The sequence below is a fragment of the Diuraphis noxia genome, unplaced genomic scaffold (assembly GCF_037042655.1).
Source record: "Diuraphis noxia isolate RWA-SAM2 unplaced genomic scaffold, SU_Dnox_SAM2 contig0001, whole genome shotgun sequence".
NCBI lineage: Eukaryota > Metazoa > Arthropoda > Insecta > Hemiptera > Aphididae > Diuraphis > Diuraphis noxia.
The window spans coordinates 2,441,622-2,455,152 of record NW_028301711.1 but is presented as its reverse complement, the minus strand read 5'-3'; the positions used below and the strand labels follow the sequence as shown (position 1 = coordinate 2,455,152).

Here is a 13,531-nt window from a genome sequence, read left to right as displayed (position 1 = left end):
CGCACTCAATAAAAGGTAGAGTTACAGTTATTGTACTTTTAACAAATGAACAAAACACTTATACATTTTCACAGTATAGTTTATAATGGACTTTCTTTCATACAATTACATAGTACTCACATGATACAAATATTCACCTCAGATGGCTCAGACTTACCATATAATTTATAGTATCTACACTTACTTTTATAAATATGAATGTACAAACTAATCAACTCATCTTCTTATATCTGTATTTTAACCTAACCGTACTTCAATTGTATTGCACATAGACGCAATTAGAGTAAAAAAATTGGGAGGCCTTCAGCCCCTCACATATATTTTTCAATCACTGCCTTTTAGAAGTTATTTTCCACTCTCTATACCACCATAATATTATGATGTCATGTTACTTTTGACGTTAAAATAATAGTAATGCAATAATAATAATAATGTACCATGTACAAATAATATTTAAAAACAACTGTTTCTATTTGCTTTTAAAATGTTAAAATGTCACTTTTGGTTCGACTTTGTGTGATCTGTATAAACGTTGACGGTGTCGATGGCGTTTCCATGCGTGGGTATTTATCATGTACCTACACTATACACTCTTGATGATGTAGGTATTGTTTAGGTATGTTTAACGGAAAATGCGAAAAAGGTCATAAACTGGGAACCGGTTTTGCTGTGCACGAATCAATTATACATTCAGTAAAGGAGTGTAGAGATATAAATCCGAGAATTACAACTTTAACAATTAAAACAGACAATTTTGACATGGTATTAATCAACGCGCATGCTCCAACTGAGGATAAGAATGAAGAAGAAATAGAGCTGTTTTATGCAACACTAGAAGATACGTTTAGCACATCAAAAGGTGATATAAAATTAGTATTAGGTGATTTCAATGCAAAAATAGGAAGGGAAGAGTGCTACAAATCGACTATTGGAAACTACAGCCTACATTCCAGCACCAACGACTTCGCTTTAGGAAAGGGTTTGGTGGTCAAAAGTACTATGTTCCAACGAAAAGACATACATAAATATACATGGATCTCGCCGAATGGGAGACATAAAAACCAAATTGACCATGTCCTAATAAATAATAGATTCAAAAATAGTATCCTGAATATAAGAACTTTACGGGGAGCTGATATGGACTCGGACCACCTATTGGTTGGTATATGGATGAAAGTAAAAATTAAGAAGTATAAGAAAGGTAATCTAACAAACAAAGGACGTACCGATATAAATAAACTAAAGGACAAACAAATATGCAAAGAGTATGTAGAGTGCTTTCAGAATATTATTAAAAGTAAACAACTAGATATAGAAAGAAACTTAAATGTTGATAAATGGGAACATGTAAAAGAAAGCATAAATGAAGCATCATCTAAAGTCTTGGGAAAAAAAGTATCGATAACAAAACCATGGTTCAATACGATTTGTGAAGAAGCTGTACAAAGAAGAAAATTAGCAAGACAAGAGTGGTTAATTGACCCTAACAACGAAGTAACGCTGAGAAGATTTAGAACTCGCCAAAAAGAAGCCAGCAAGATATTGAGATGTGAAAAGAGAAAATACGTTCAAAACATATTAGAAACAGCAGAACTCGATTATAAAACACACAGAACTGGGGATATGTATAAGCGAGTGAATGATCTCAGAGGTGGATACAAAAAGAAAGAAAGATTTCTAAGGGATGATGATGGCTCCCTGATAACTACAAATGAAGAGTTGGCAAAGAAATGGGCTAGCTACTTTGAAAACTTTCTAAACTGTGAAGAACCGAACTTGGAAGAAATAAAATTACAGATAAACATGCTAAAGAATAACAAATCCCCCGGAGAGGATGACATTCAATCAGAGCTCTTAAAGGAAGGCGGAGAGGAAATGGTAATGTGGTTATGGAAGGTAATTCACGAAGTCTGGACAACTGAAAAAATGCCTAAAGAGTGGAAGACAGTGGTGATCTGTCCAATTCATAAAAAGGGAATTAAACAAGACTGCAATAACTATCGTGGGATAGCCCTCTAAAACGTGGCGTATAAAATTTTTTCAAATTGCCTATTAACAAGAATAAAAACAAAAGCAGAGCAAATTATTGGCAATTACCAAGGTGGCTTCAGACCGGGAAGATCGACCACAGACCAGATATTTATTTTAAGACAAATATTTCAAAAAATCTGGGAGTTCGATAGAGAAATACACGTTCTTTTCATAGATTTTAAGAAGGCGTATGATAGCATCCATAGAGAAAGCTTAATAAACATCTTGAGAGAATTCCATTTCCAGGACAAGCTTATAAAATTGGTTGGGATAAGCATTTCGGATAAATTTGTCAAAGTTAAGGTTGGAAATACAAACTCAGACCCAATTTTAGTTAAATCGGGATTAAGACAGGGAGACGCTATGTCACCAATCTTATTTAATATAGTAGTAGAGAAAGTCGTAAGAGAGATGAATATTACACCGCAAGAAGGAGTTAAATTCCAGGAATCGTCCATAGGACTTCTGGCTTATGCAGATGATCTGGTGATCATGGAGGATTCACAAGACGGACTAAAAGATTTATTAAACCGGCTGGAGAAAGCAGCACTGAAAGTTGGACTCCATATCAATGAGGACAAAACGGAATATATGGTAGTAGGAAGACGAGACACTATAAGATTATATCCAACTCTTAACATCAACAACCGAAATTTCAAAAGAACAAGACAATTTAAGTACCTAGGATCCATACTTTCAGAGAGAAATGCAATCGAAATAGAAATAGGAACAAGAATTCAGTCAGGAAATAAATGCCTTTATGGTCTTGCGAAATTACTGGGATCAAGATCACTTTCAAGAGAGTTAAAATTACAATTATACATCACATTAATACGACCTGTTATTACTTATGGAGCTGAGGCGTGGCCATTAAGGAAAAGTGATGAAAGAAAACTCTTAGTTCTGGAAAGAAAAATACTGAGGAAGATCTTTGGACCAGTAAAGGACAGGCTTAGTGGGGAATGGAGAATAAGGAAGAATGATGAACTAGAGACACTCTTTCATAAACCCAGTATACTCGAAACGATAAAGAACAAAAGATTGCTTTGGGCTGGGCATGCCTGGCGTAGTCAAAACCCACTCATACGTATGGTACTGGAGGAGAACCCTAATGGAAAAAGACCGCTGGGAAGACCACGTCGGAGATGGGAGGATGGAGTTAGGGATGATGTGAAAGCATTAGGTGGAGGAGAAGATTGGAGATTACAGGCATCGAATAGAGAAAACTGGAGGCAAGGATGTATGTCGGGATGGTCATAGTGGCCGAGTTTACCGAAGAAGAAGAAGAAGGTATGTGTGTAATTCACTTTATGTCATTGGCACGTCGGACATTTTTACGTTCATTCTTACCAACACAAGTAGTCCGTCGGTTTCATTTCATTGTTATTGGTAATTTGTAACATTTATCCTTTAATTAGTATTGTTTTAGTGCACTCGACAAAAATGACAGTGTGGCTGATTAATTGATTAATTATGATATTGAGATATTGTATATGATATTATATTTTACGTTTCATGTGGGTCGACTTTTGATTACCGACTCTCTAATACGAATTGATAGACGCTCGAACACGGTTTTCAAATATTGCCGCCTTCGATGGGTTACCACAAAAACCTTTTATTATAAATCCACATATCGCGACGTCAATCGTATTACCTACTCATATCGTCTACCATTATGGTAGTGCAACATTACAGGTGCTATGTACAAAATTCTAACCATATAGTCTCCGAAATCGGTATTCACTTGACGTGACCGACTTGCTAGACATTTAAATACGGCTTTCGGCTTTACGCTTTTCGTTTCGACATTCATAACAGCACAAGACTGGACCGTATCGACTGTTGAACTGGGATTTCAAATTTGCCGCTTTCGAAACGATACCTCCACGCCTCATCATAAATCGTTATCACCTGCTACGACTTTTGATTATTGATTGACCGGCGAGTACAGCAATGATTTTAATAATTCAAACGACTCTACGTCCGCCATCGGTACCCACTTTTCACCGACCAAGGGGGTCTGGGGGTCTCCCCCAGCTAGCACGGAGGGCTAGTTTAAATGTATAAAACAATACACAGTACCTATGCTCAATGATAACATTAATACTATTATAATGATTACAATTATTTACAAATAAAATTATTAGTGAGATTAACACTGTAATATTATCAATTATTATTTTCTTTACAATCAGATTTTTGGACTTTCCTTTTACATAGCCCATTTTTTAATTATATTGTTAGGTATAACGATAAAGTTATTTTAAAAAGTAATAATTAATTCTTCTAGTTGGTGTTAAATAAGTGTTAGGTAGATAATACTTTACAATATTACTCAAATAAACAGTGTACCTTCTTATAATTAAGATATAGTATTTAGTACCAATAGTTAAAAGGGTAATGTACATTTTAATTTTCACCTGAAAATTGCTATTTTTTGATTTTACTTTATTATTTTTATTAATTTATTCCATATTTCAGCTCTATTTTTTCATAACAATAACAGCTCTATACTTAGGATTAATATGTGAATTTGCAAGTTCAGTTTAATTTATACTATGTTCACTAGGGTGGAACGAAAATATTTATTTTGTAATTTAATTTTATAATACCTAGTAAGGAAAACTTGTGCTGTAGTATGTATAATATGTAAAAAAAAAATTGTCAACATAGAGTGTTGTTTTGAGGTGCCGCCGAGCATTTTAAAATCTATATATAGAAATAGGAAACGAAAAACCAAGTATCATCATTTTTATTACTTTACGATATCACCAAATTTATTTTGACCATAGTTAATAGTTTAATAGATTAAATAAGGCAATCAGCATTAATATCATTTGACTTACGATTAGTATCGCACTATTTATCATCGAGTGTGGACGTAAACGACGTTTTACAGTGCTAATATAAAGTTATTAACGCGTTTATTCGTTTAATTTTCAATTAATTTCTGAAATGGCTGTTTGTACCAGAATTAAGTCAAAATTTCCAATTTTTGGTGACACTAGTGATCTTAGTAATTTAGTTTTACCTACCTATGAAGATGTAATGAAGTTCTATTTACAAGTAAGAAACCAATTAAAACAAAATAATAATGGTAAAGATCCAACTGTTAAAATAATTTCTGAAATAGTAGTGACAGATGTAGAAAAAATATGGCAGAAAGCCTCTATTCCAATAGTATCGCACATTCGTGCACTACAATTGTTAATAAATTATCACGATAAGTACAAAAAAATAATTAAATCTATTAAAAGCAGGAAAAATACATTAACTTTTAAATCAAATCTAGAAAAATTTCAGAATAATGCAAAAGATACACTATTTGATTTAGCTGCTTGCAAATGTATTGAATTCTATCTTTGCTCTTGTGAAAAATCTCGTAAAGTTCCCATTATCGAACAAATGTTTCTTAAAGACCAAAGATCAATGAGAAAAATGGCTATGTCATCGATTGATGTTTTAACAACAAAAAAACTTAATAAAAACATGCACAGAAAAGAAATAGAAGCTAATCGAATTGACAAACAAAATAAAAAAGAGCTGTGTGTAAATAATACTTTGGAAACAATAGAAACGGATGAAACATATTATACTGACACTGGCGACAATACAGACGAAGATTCCAATTATTCACCAAATTCAATGTCCTCATTGTCTTCAACGTATAGTGCTAATAAACAGTCACAAATGAGACTCGAGTTACCAGCTCTAGCATTAGCGTGTGATAGAACGGGAATATCTGATCGAACTGCTGCTACTATTGCTAGTGCAATACTACAAGATGTTGGAATAATTAAAACTGATGATACACAACATGTTATTGGCAGAATGAAAATAAGGAGAGAGAGACATAAGAAACGCCAAGATCTAAAAATACAAACTGATATGCAACCGAAAAGTCTATATTTTGACGGACGTAAAGACCAGACTTTTATAAATCAAAAAACAGATGACAAATATTATAGTAATAAAATAACAGAAGAACACATTACACTCATAAGAGAGCCAGGGTCTCGGTTTATGGGACATTGTACTCCTGTAAATGGAACTTCTATAAGTATTAAAAACAGTATTATAAGTTATTTAAAAACGAACGACATATGTACTTCAAAATTGTTGGTGATTGGTTGTGATGGGACCGTCGTAAATACTGGTAGTAAAGGGGGTGTTATTAGGCTAATAGAGGAACAGCTAAATAAACCACTACAATGGGTAATTTGTCAGTTACCCGCTAACGAACTACCTTTGCGTCATTTATTCCAACATCTAGATGGAAAAACTTCAGGACCGCGTGGATTTTCTGGAGCACTGGGAAAACAATTAGAGAATTGTCATAAGTTACCAGTTAAAAAATTTAAACCTATTAAAGGTAATATGCCGTTTTTAGAAACCGCAATTGATTTAAGTACTGACCAGAAATATTTATTCAACATTTGTGTAAGCATAATAAATGGTGAATGTTCCATAGATTTAGCACGTACAAATCCAGGTAAACAAGCACATTCAAGGTGGCTGACTACTGCAAATAGAATTTTGCGGTTATACATAAGCACTGAAACACCGGAAGAAAACCTAATAACTTTAACTGAATTTATTTTAAAAGTTTATGCACCCATGTGGTTTCACATAAAAATGAAATCATTTTGTTCATTAGGTTCGAAACATGTCTGGCAAACCATTAAATTTTCAAGATACTTACCAAAAAATTACCAAAAAATTATTGATCCAGTTATTCAAAGAAATGCATATTTTGGAGCACCTGAAAATATTCTTTTAGGTATGCTAGTTGATGATCGAATGTGTATAAGAGAACTTGCCATACAAAAAATTTTTAATTCAAGACTTAGCAAAGCAACAGGAGTTCGTATCTTTAAAGTACCTTTACTCAATTTCGATGCTTCTGATTATATTGAATTAGTAGACTGGAACAAATGTGAAATAACTGAGCCACCAATATTATCAATGATTGAAAATGAAGTTTTGAATCGAGTAATATATATATATTTTACGTAACTGTTTATTAAATTTAAATACTTAATTTTTTGTTTCTTTCAGATTGTTATGTCCGGACAAGTTGCTGAGTATATTAATATATTTCCATGTCATACTCAAGCTGTTGAGAGAGCCGTTAAGTTAGTAACCGATGCATCTACTGCGGTTTGTGGTGAATCAGCAATAGATGGATTTATACGACCTAGAATTGAGTCGAGGGCTATAATGCCATCATTTTATACAAAAAAAGAATATAAATTGTTTAAATTATAAAATTATATGATAAGTAAAATTCTAATAATAAGTAACTTTATAATTTTAATTATTATATTGGTTAACAATAATGTAAAATTAAAATAAAACAAATTTACATTATGTATTTATGCGTACAGTAAATAAGTACGTGGCGGCACCTCAAAAAGTTATCCCATGACCTCCAAATTTTTTGTACTTTTTAATACTCTTGAAATACATAAAAAAATGTCTATTAAAAACTAAAAAAAATTTTTTATTTTTTTTTAATTGTTTCATTCCACCCTAATGTTCACGTATGCTTAATAAAAATGTAAACTAACTAAAAGGTATTATTTTTAATAGGTAGAATCCTAAAGTAAATTTGAGTTACACATATGAAATACAATTCTAAGATGGTATTAATATAATAATTTATACAATCATCAATTTTAAATTTAAATAATTATTCCTTTACTCTGGAAATATTCAATAATAATAATAATCCATAAGCCAGGAAAACCAGCAGAAATGCCTCAATCGTTCAGACCAATCAGCCTCCTACCCTACTTCTCAAAAATTTTCAAAAACCTGATTCTTAAACGCCTCCTACCAGTTATAGAAAAAAACCTTCCCAATACTCAATTCGGGTTTAGGCATAATCATTCCACAATACATCAGATCCACCGTCTTGTAGATAAGATCTCATTTTCTCTTGAAGAAAAGCTCATATGCACAGGAGTGTTCCTGGACGTTGAAAAGGCATTCGATCGTGTTTGGCACCAAGGGCTCCTCCACAAAATTAAAGCATTTTTCCCTCCATACTTGTATTTACTTATTAAGTCATATCTTAGCGATCGCCACTTCTCTGTGCGCTCTGGAACAATTCTTTCAAATATTTCTAAAATAGAAGCTGGTGTCCCGCAAGGTGCAGTTATTGCACCACTCCTTTTTAACATCTACACCGCGGATCAACCCACAACTGAAAACACAATAGTAGCCGACTTTGCGGACGATAAAGCACTACTTGCATGCCACTCTGACCCAGACAGAGCTGCTTCCTTTATGCAAACCCATCTTGATCTACTAGCCTCGTGGTACACAGAATGGGGCCTAAAATTAAACCAAACAAAATCGCTCCACTCTACCTTTACACTACGCCTCAGAGAATGTCCACAACTATTCCTCAATAATCAACCTTTACCCTACTCTCAAAACGTCAAATATCTTGGACTAATCCTAGACCGCCGGCTCACATGGGCTCTCATATACGCTCCAAACGGTTAACGCTCAATGATCGTAGCCGCCAACTAAGACACCTACTGACCACCAAACATATTCATCTGAATAACAAGCTCCTTATTTACAAAATGCTACTTAAACCATGGGTCTATGGTATACAACTCTGGGGATCAGCAAAACCTACCAACATCAATAGAATTCAAACCTATCAATCCAAAACTCTAAGACAAATCACTAAAGCACCATACTACGTTTCCAATCACACACTCCATCACGATCTTTCCATACCCTTAATAGCAGACGTGACTAAAACACACTACAAAAGATTCCATAACCGTCTTTTAAATCATAGAAACCCACTCATGCACGACATCTCTTCCTTGACTATCCCAGGTAATCCTCCCAAACGGCTAAAACGCAAATGGTGTAGAAACCTACTGAATAATTAAATTTTAATACTCATGTCTTTTTTTTTGATAATGTAGTACCTCCACTGGGAGGCTTCTACGCTCTGTTATATACTTATATCTAGATTGTTATTTTATTTTTATTTTTTTTTTCTTCTACTTTCCGATTTCATCAATTGTTCTTATTGTTCTTTTTGTAACAGATTGAATAAAACATTTATAAAAAAAAAAAAAAATAATTATTATTAGGTATCTATTTTATAATATTACCTACCTACTTGAATAAATAGAATACCCTGTAACGTCACAGAATTTCAGGCCTTATTATTATTATTAAACCACTGGGTATACCCAATCCTCAATCGAACCCTGCAGAACGTGTCATGAGAGAGCTAGGTAGGATGTTCAGGACGTATTGCCACCAAAAACATTCATCTTGGCCTCAGTATGTCCCATACATAGAGTGGACACTCAACAATGTGCGTCATGAATCAACCCACCAAACTCCCTCAGCACTCTTTTTACAAAATTCAAAACACAACCCATTAGCACAGTTTATATAATTCCCCAATAATAACACTCCCCTCAATTATAATAAACAATTAGTATTAGCACAAGAAGTACAATTAACAAAAGCAGAAACTCGTAAGAAATATCAAGCAACCCATTTCACTTCCACTCACTTTAAAATAGGTGACCTAGTACTAGTCCGCACTCATAAGCTCAGCAGCCAAATCGACAAAAAAAATATCTAAATTCTTTCTTTTATATGATGGTCCGTTCAAAATCAAAAATATTAAAACAGTAAATGCTTATGAGTTAGTTCATCCTGATGATGATACACCCAAAGGTACCCATAATATTATACATTTAAAACCATACGTACCACTTACGATGTAAAGTTCTCAGGTGTGACCACACTTGGTTTTTCAATAGAATCATATCAAATCATAATTAAAATATTTCCGTTCAACAATCGTCTTATTAATCAAAAAATTAATTTCAGCTTATTCTTCATTTCGTTTGTTTAAAGTATTATATATATCATTCTAGGATGACATACATAACCTAGTGAGAACACCCAGCACTTCATGCTAAATGGGGGGTTACCAGTACTATACTGACCATACAACACAGTTATTGTGTGGGAGCTTCGCTCAATGCAACAGTGTGTTGTAAGTATGGTTGTGCGACAATCATCCCGGGTCATTTAATTCGTAACTTTCCGCGTTGTCCCCCCCTCGTCCCCTTTTACTCCGCCTATTTTCTTTAAATTCGTTGGCCCCCCCTTCACCCCAGCTCGGTAGGACCCCCGTCTGGCAGAGAGGGACTATCTGCACGGCAAAGAGTCTGCGACACTCTTCTCGTAAAAAAACCGGTGTTGTAGTGACATCCTGAACCAGGGAGGACACGACCTTGGACCGATCAGGTGCGGCAGCCTTCGGGTCTCAGCGGTTCGCGTCTACCCATGTCCAGGGTGGTTGGTGTAAAAGCTGGCTTCCCTGGAGGTGTTCGTGTAGGCGCGACCGGGTCGATCACTCTGCGGTTCACTGTGTCGTGTATATCTATGATCTGGAGGGATGACTCCCCCTGGGGGTAAAGGGGCCACCAGACTCCGCTCTTGACCGCCCTTTCACTACAACATGCAGGAACTTTCTTGTTAGCCCCCCTAATGCCCCGGTAGGTCCCACCATGACTTGTCATGCGTGTCAAAAAACTGTCCAAAGTATTTTACTCAGTGTAAGGTCATTTCCCACCTTGCCTGTACACAATAGCGTTTATTTTTGTTTTTTTTTTTGTCTTGCCCCTTCTACACTAAGTCCCCATAGTGTAGTGGTACCTATTTCTGTCGTGACCCCAGTAAAGGCATAGACAGATCTAGAGTCCCGATTCCCTATTTTCCCCGTTAGGTTCTTATTATATTTATTTGGTTTTGTGGTATCATCATCTCTCCCTGGACTAGTCAGGTCAGTATACTCGGTAGGTTTTTTATTATTATAATGTGTTACATACACTCATGTGTAGGATTTTTATTATTATTACACTGATAGTGTTCTCTTTTGCATTTTTTATTATATTGTGCTGGTTTTTCTATATTATTATCGAGTGCCTTCGCACTAACGTGCGGTAAATTTATTATTATTAGTGTGATGTTAATACCCTAATCAATTATTTATTTCTTGAACCCCAACCAGCTATTATATTGTTTCCCCATTAAAATTATTATGCTATACTCCTTTGCTCATTATATGTCTATGGTCCCCTAAAAAATTCAGTGCCTTTCATCTACAACAAGTTAGTTTCAGTCCTTACTCATGTAACAACTTCAACAACTTGTTGGGGGGGGTTATGTAACGTCACAGAATTTCAGGCCTTATTATTATTATTAAACCACTGGGTAAACCCAATACCTAGAATATCAGCATACCTGTCGGTTAGTGACCGCCCCATTAATATAATAGCGCGCCCGCGATTACCACTATGTTATGCAATAACTGATCCCCGACCTCCCCGCCTGCAGCAGTGTTCACCGTCGCCACCGTAACATGTCGTCATCGGCTGCCGTCGGCGCCTCTGTCGCGTCCGTCGGTGCGATCGCCGCAGTGCAATTATTTTAATTACCCATATTATTGTAAAATCCCGCAATACGCCTACCCTGACCTTCCCTACTACGACATCAATTGCGACAACAACGGCCAGCGACCGGACACCGTTCGCCAGCCATCTTCACTTTTTAAACCAACGTATTCCCGTCAAGACGTAACGAACACCACTGGCCCACTCATTCTGCGGTCCGATCAACCTCGTGGTCAATAGTCAACTTATAGTTTTTTGTATTGTCATCCATACTCGTAATGTACGAAATGATGGGCTAAGCGACGATGTCGGGCGAAGCCTCCGTTTTTTCCAGTGACCGACGCCGATGGGCCATGTCGACCACGTGTCTTGGGGGTCGACGGCCAACTGGCCAGCCTATCCCAGCCGTCGGTCATCCACACTTTCGTCATCCAGCCACAACTCAAGTCATCATCATTTGTGTAATGTACAAAACTATTTCCCCCAGCATCCCCCCCTTATCATTTTGATTATGTATCACAACTTTTTCTTTTCTTTTTTCATTTTGATTATGTATCACAACTTTTTCTTTTCTTTTTTCATTTTGATTATGTATCACAACTTTTTCTTTTCTTTTTTCATTTTGATTATGTATCACAACTTTTTCTTTTCTTTTTTCATTTTGATTATGTATCACTACAACGTATTTTCTATTTATGCTCCATTTTTCCTCATAGGTGCCCCGGTAACCGTCATGCGGAGCCGTGGGTATTTTCCTTTAACACATGTAATAGTATAATGTGTCATACCGACGTATGATGATTATTCCGTGCCGGTAACCGCTTGTAAAAGCATTATATTATATACTTATCCCTGTATTTTGTTCATTTTGCCATGTGCATTATATTATATACCTTTCCCTGTATTTTGTGCATTTTGCCATGTGCATTATATTATATACTTTTCCCTGTATTTTGTGCATTTTGCCATGTGCATTATATTATATACTTTTCCCTGTATTTTGTGCATTTTGCCATGTGCGTTATATTATATTATATTATTTATTACAACCATGTAAAATATATCCCCATAGTTATCCTAAGACTTTACGCTTATTATTTTATTAATATAAATTTTTTTTGTTTGTTTTCCCCCTTCTAAATAAATCTTTGGCGTTCATTCGCCACTGTGTGTATCAAAGCCTGTGAGTTCCACCGACTTGACCCTCGGGTCTCACGCGGTGCGGCTCACAGGTCACGAGGAAAGTGTTCCCCTTTGCTCGTGGGTGGTTTTTGTGACTTAAAAAATCATGAAATCTAACAACCCAAATAATATATTATTACTTGTAAGCTATATCAATTTCATCCAAATAATTGGCACAAAATAAATAATTAATTTCAAATATTTTATTTATTTAAACCCTATATTTTCATCAAGTGTTTAATTATATGTTAAGTATACCTATTACTAATATATTATAATTTTTTAAAGGTGCAAATAAATACATATGTACCTACATAAAACCTATCAAGATTAAAGTATGTAAGTATTAAAAAATGTACAACAAACATAAAAAATAGCAAAGTCTAACTTGATACCTACCTACCTATGTTAAAGTGTGATTATGGACATTTGTAAATAATACTAATGGTGGTAAAAGGTAAGCTATCCTAAACAATAAGCAGTTGAATAATACCTATGTACCTATAATCTATTTAATATGCAATTTTTAAAGTGAATTTGTAATTAGTAATGAAAATAATATATTAATTATTTAAATGATACTTTTACATATTAGTAGGGTAAAAAAGCCACTACTGGAACCACCGCCACCGCCACCACCACCACAGCCACCGCCACCACCACCGCCACCGCCACCGCCACCGCCACCACATCCCACCGCCACAACATCCCACCGCCACCACATCCCACCGCCACCACATCCCACCGCTCCTTGCCCAGCCCTAGGTGCCGCCGTCGGTACACCGCTCCCCGCCCCGCCCCCACATCACACCGCCACCACATCCAACCGCTCCCTGCCCCGCCATAGGTGCCGCCGTCGGACG

General features: G+C 35.6%; 1 protein-coding gene across 1 annotated transcript; it reads left to right on the top strand.

Annotated features, from left to right (window-relative positions):
* Positions 1–618: 618 nt before the first annotated feature.
* Positions 619–2,019, top strand: LOC149059301 (uncharacterized). Its single transcript, XM_089223443.1, has one exon. The coding sequence runs from the start codon at positions 619–621 to the stop codon at positions 2,017–2,019; it is 1,401 nt and encodes a 466-aa protein (XP_089079569.1).
* Positions 2,020–13,531: the final 11,512 nt, after the last annotated feature.

What these genes read in the sequence shown, in the direction of transcription:
- LOC149059301 (XM_089223443.1), top strand. Translation starts at nt 619, where the DNA reads ATGTTTAACGGAAAATGCGAAAAAGGTCATAAACTGGGAACCGGTTTT.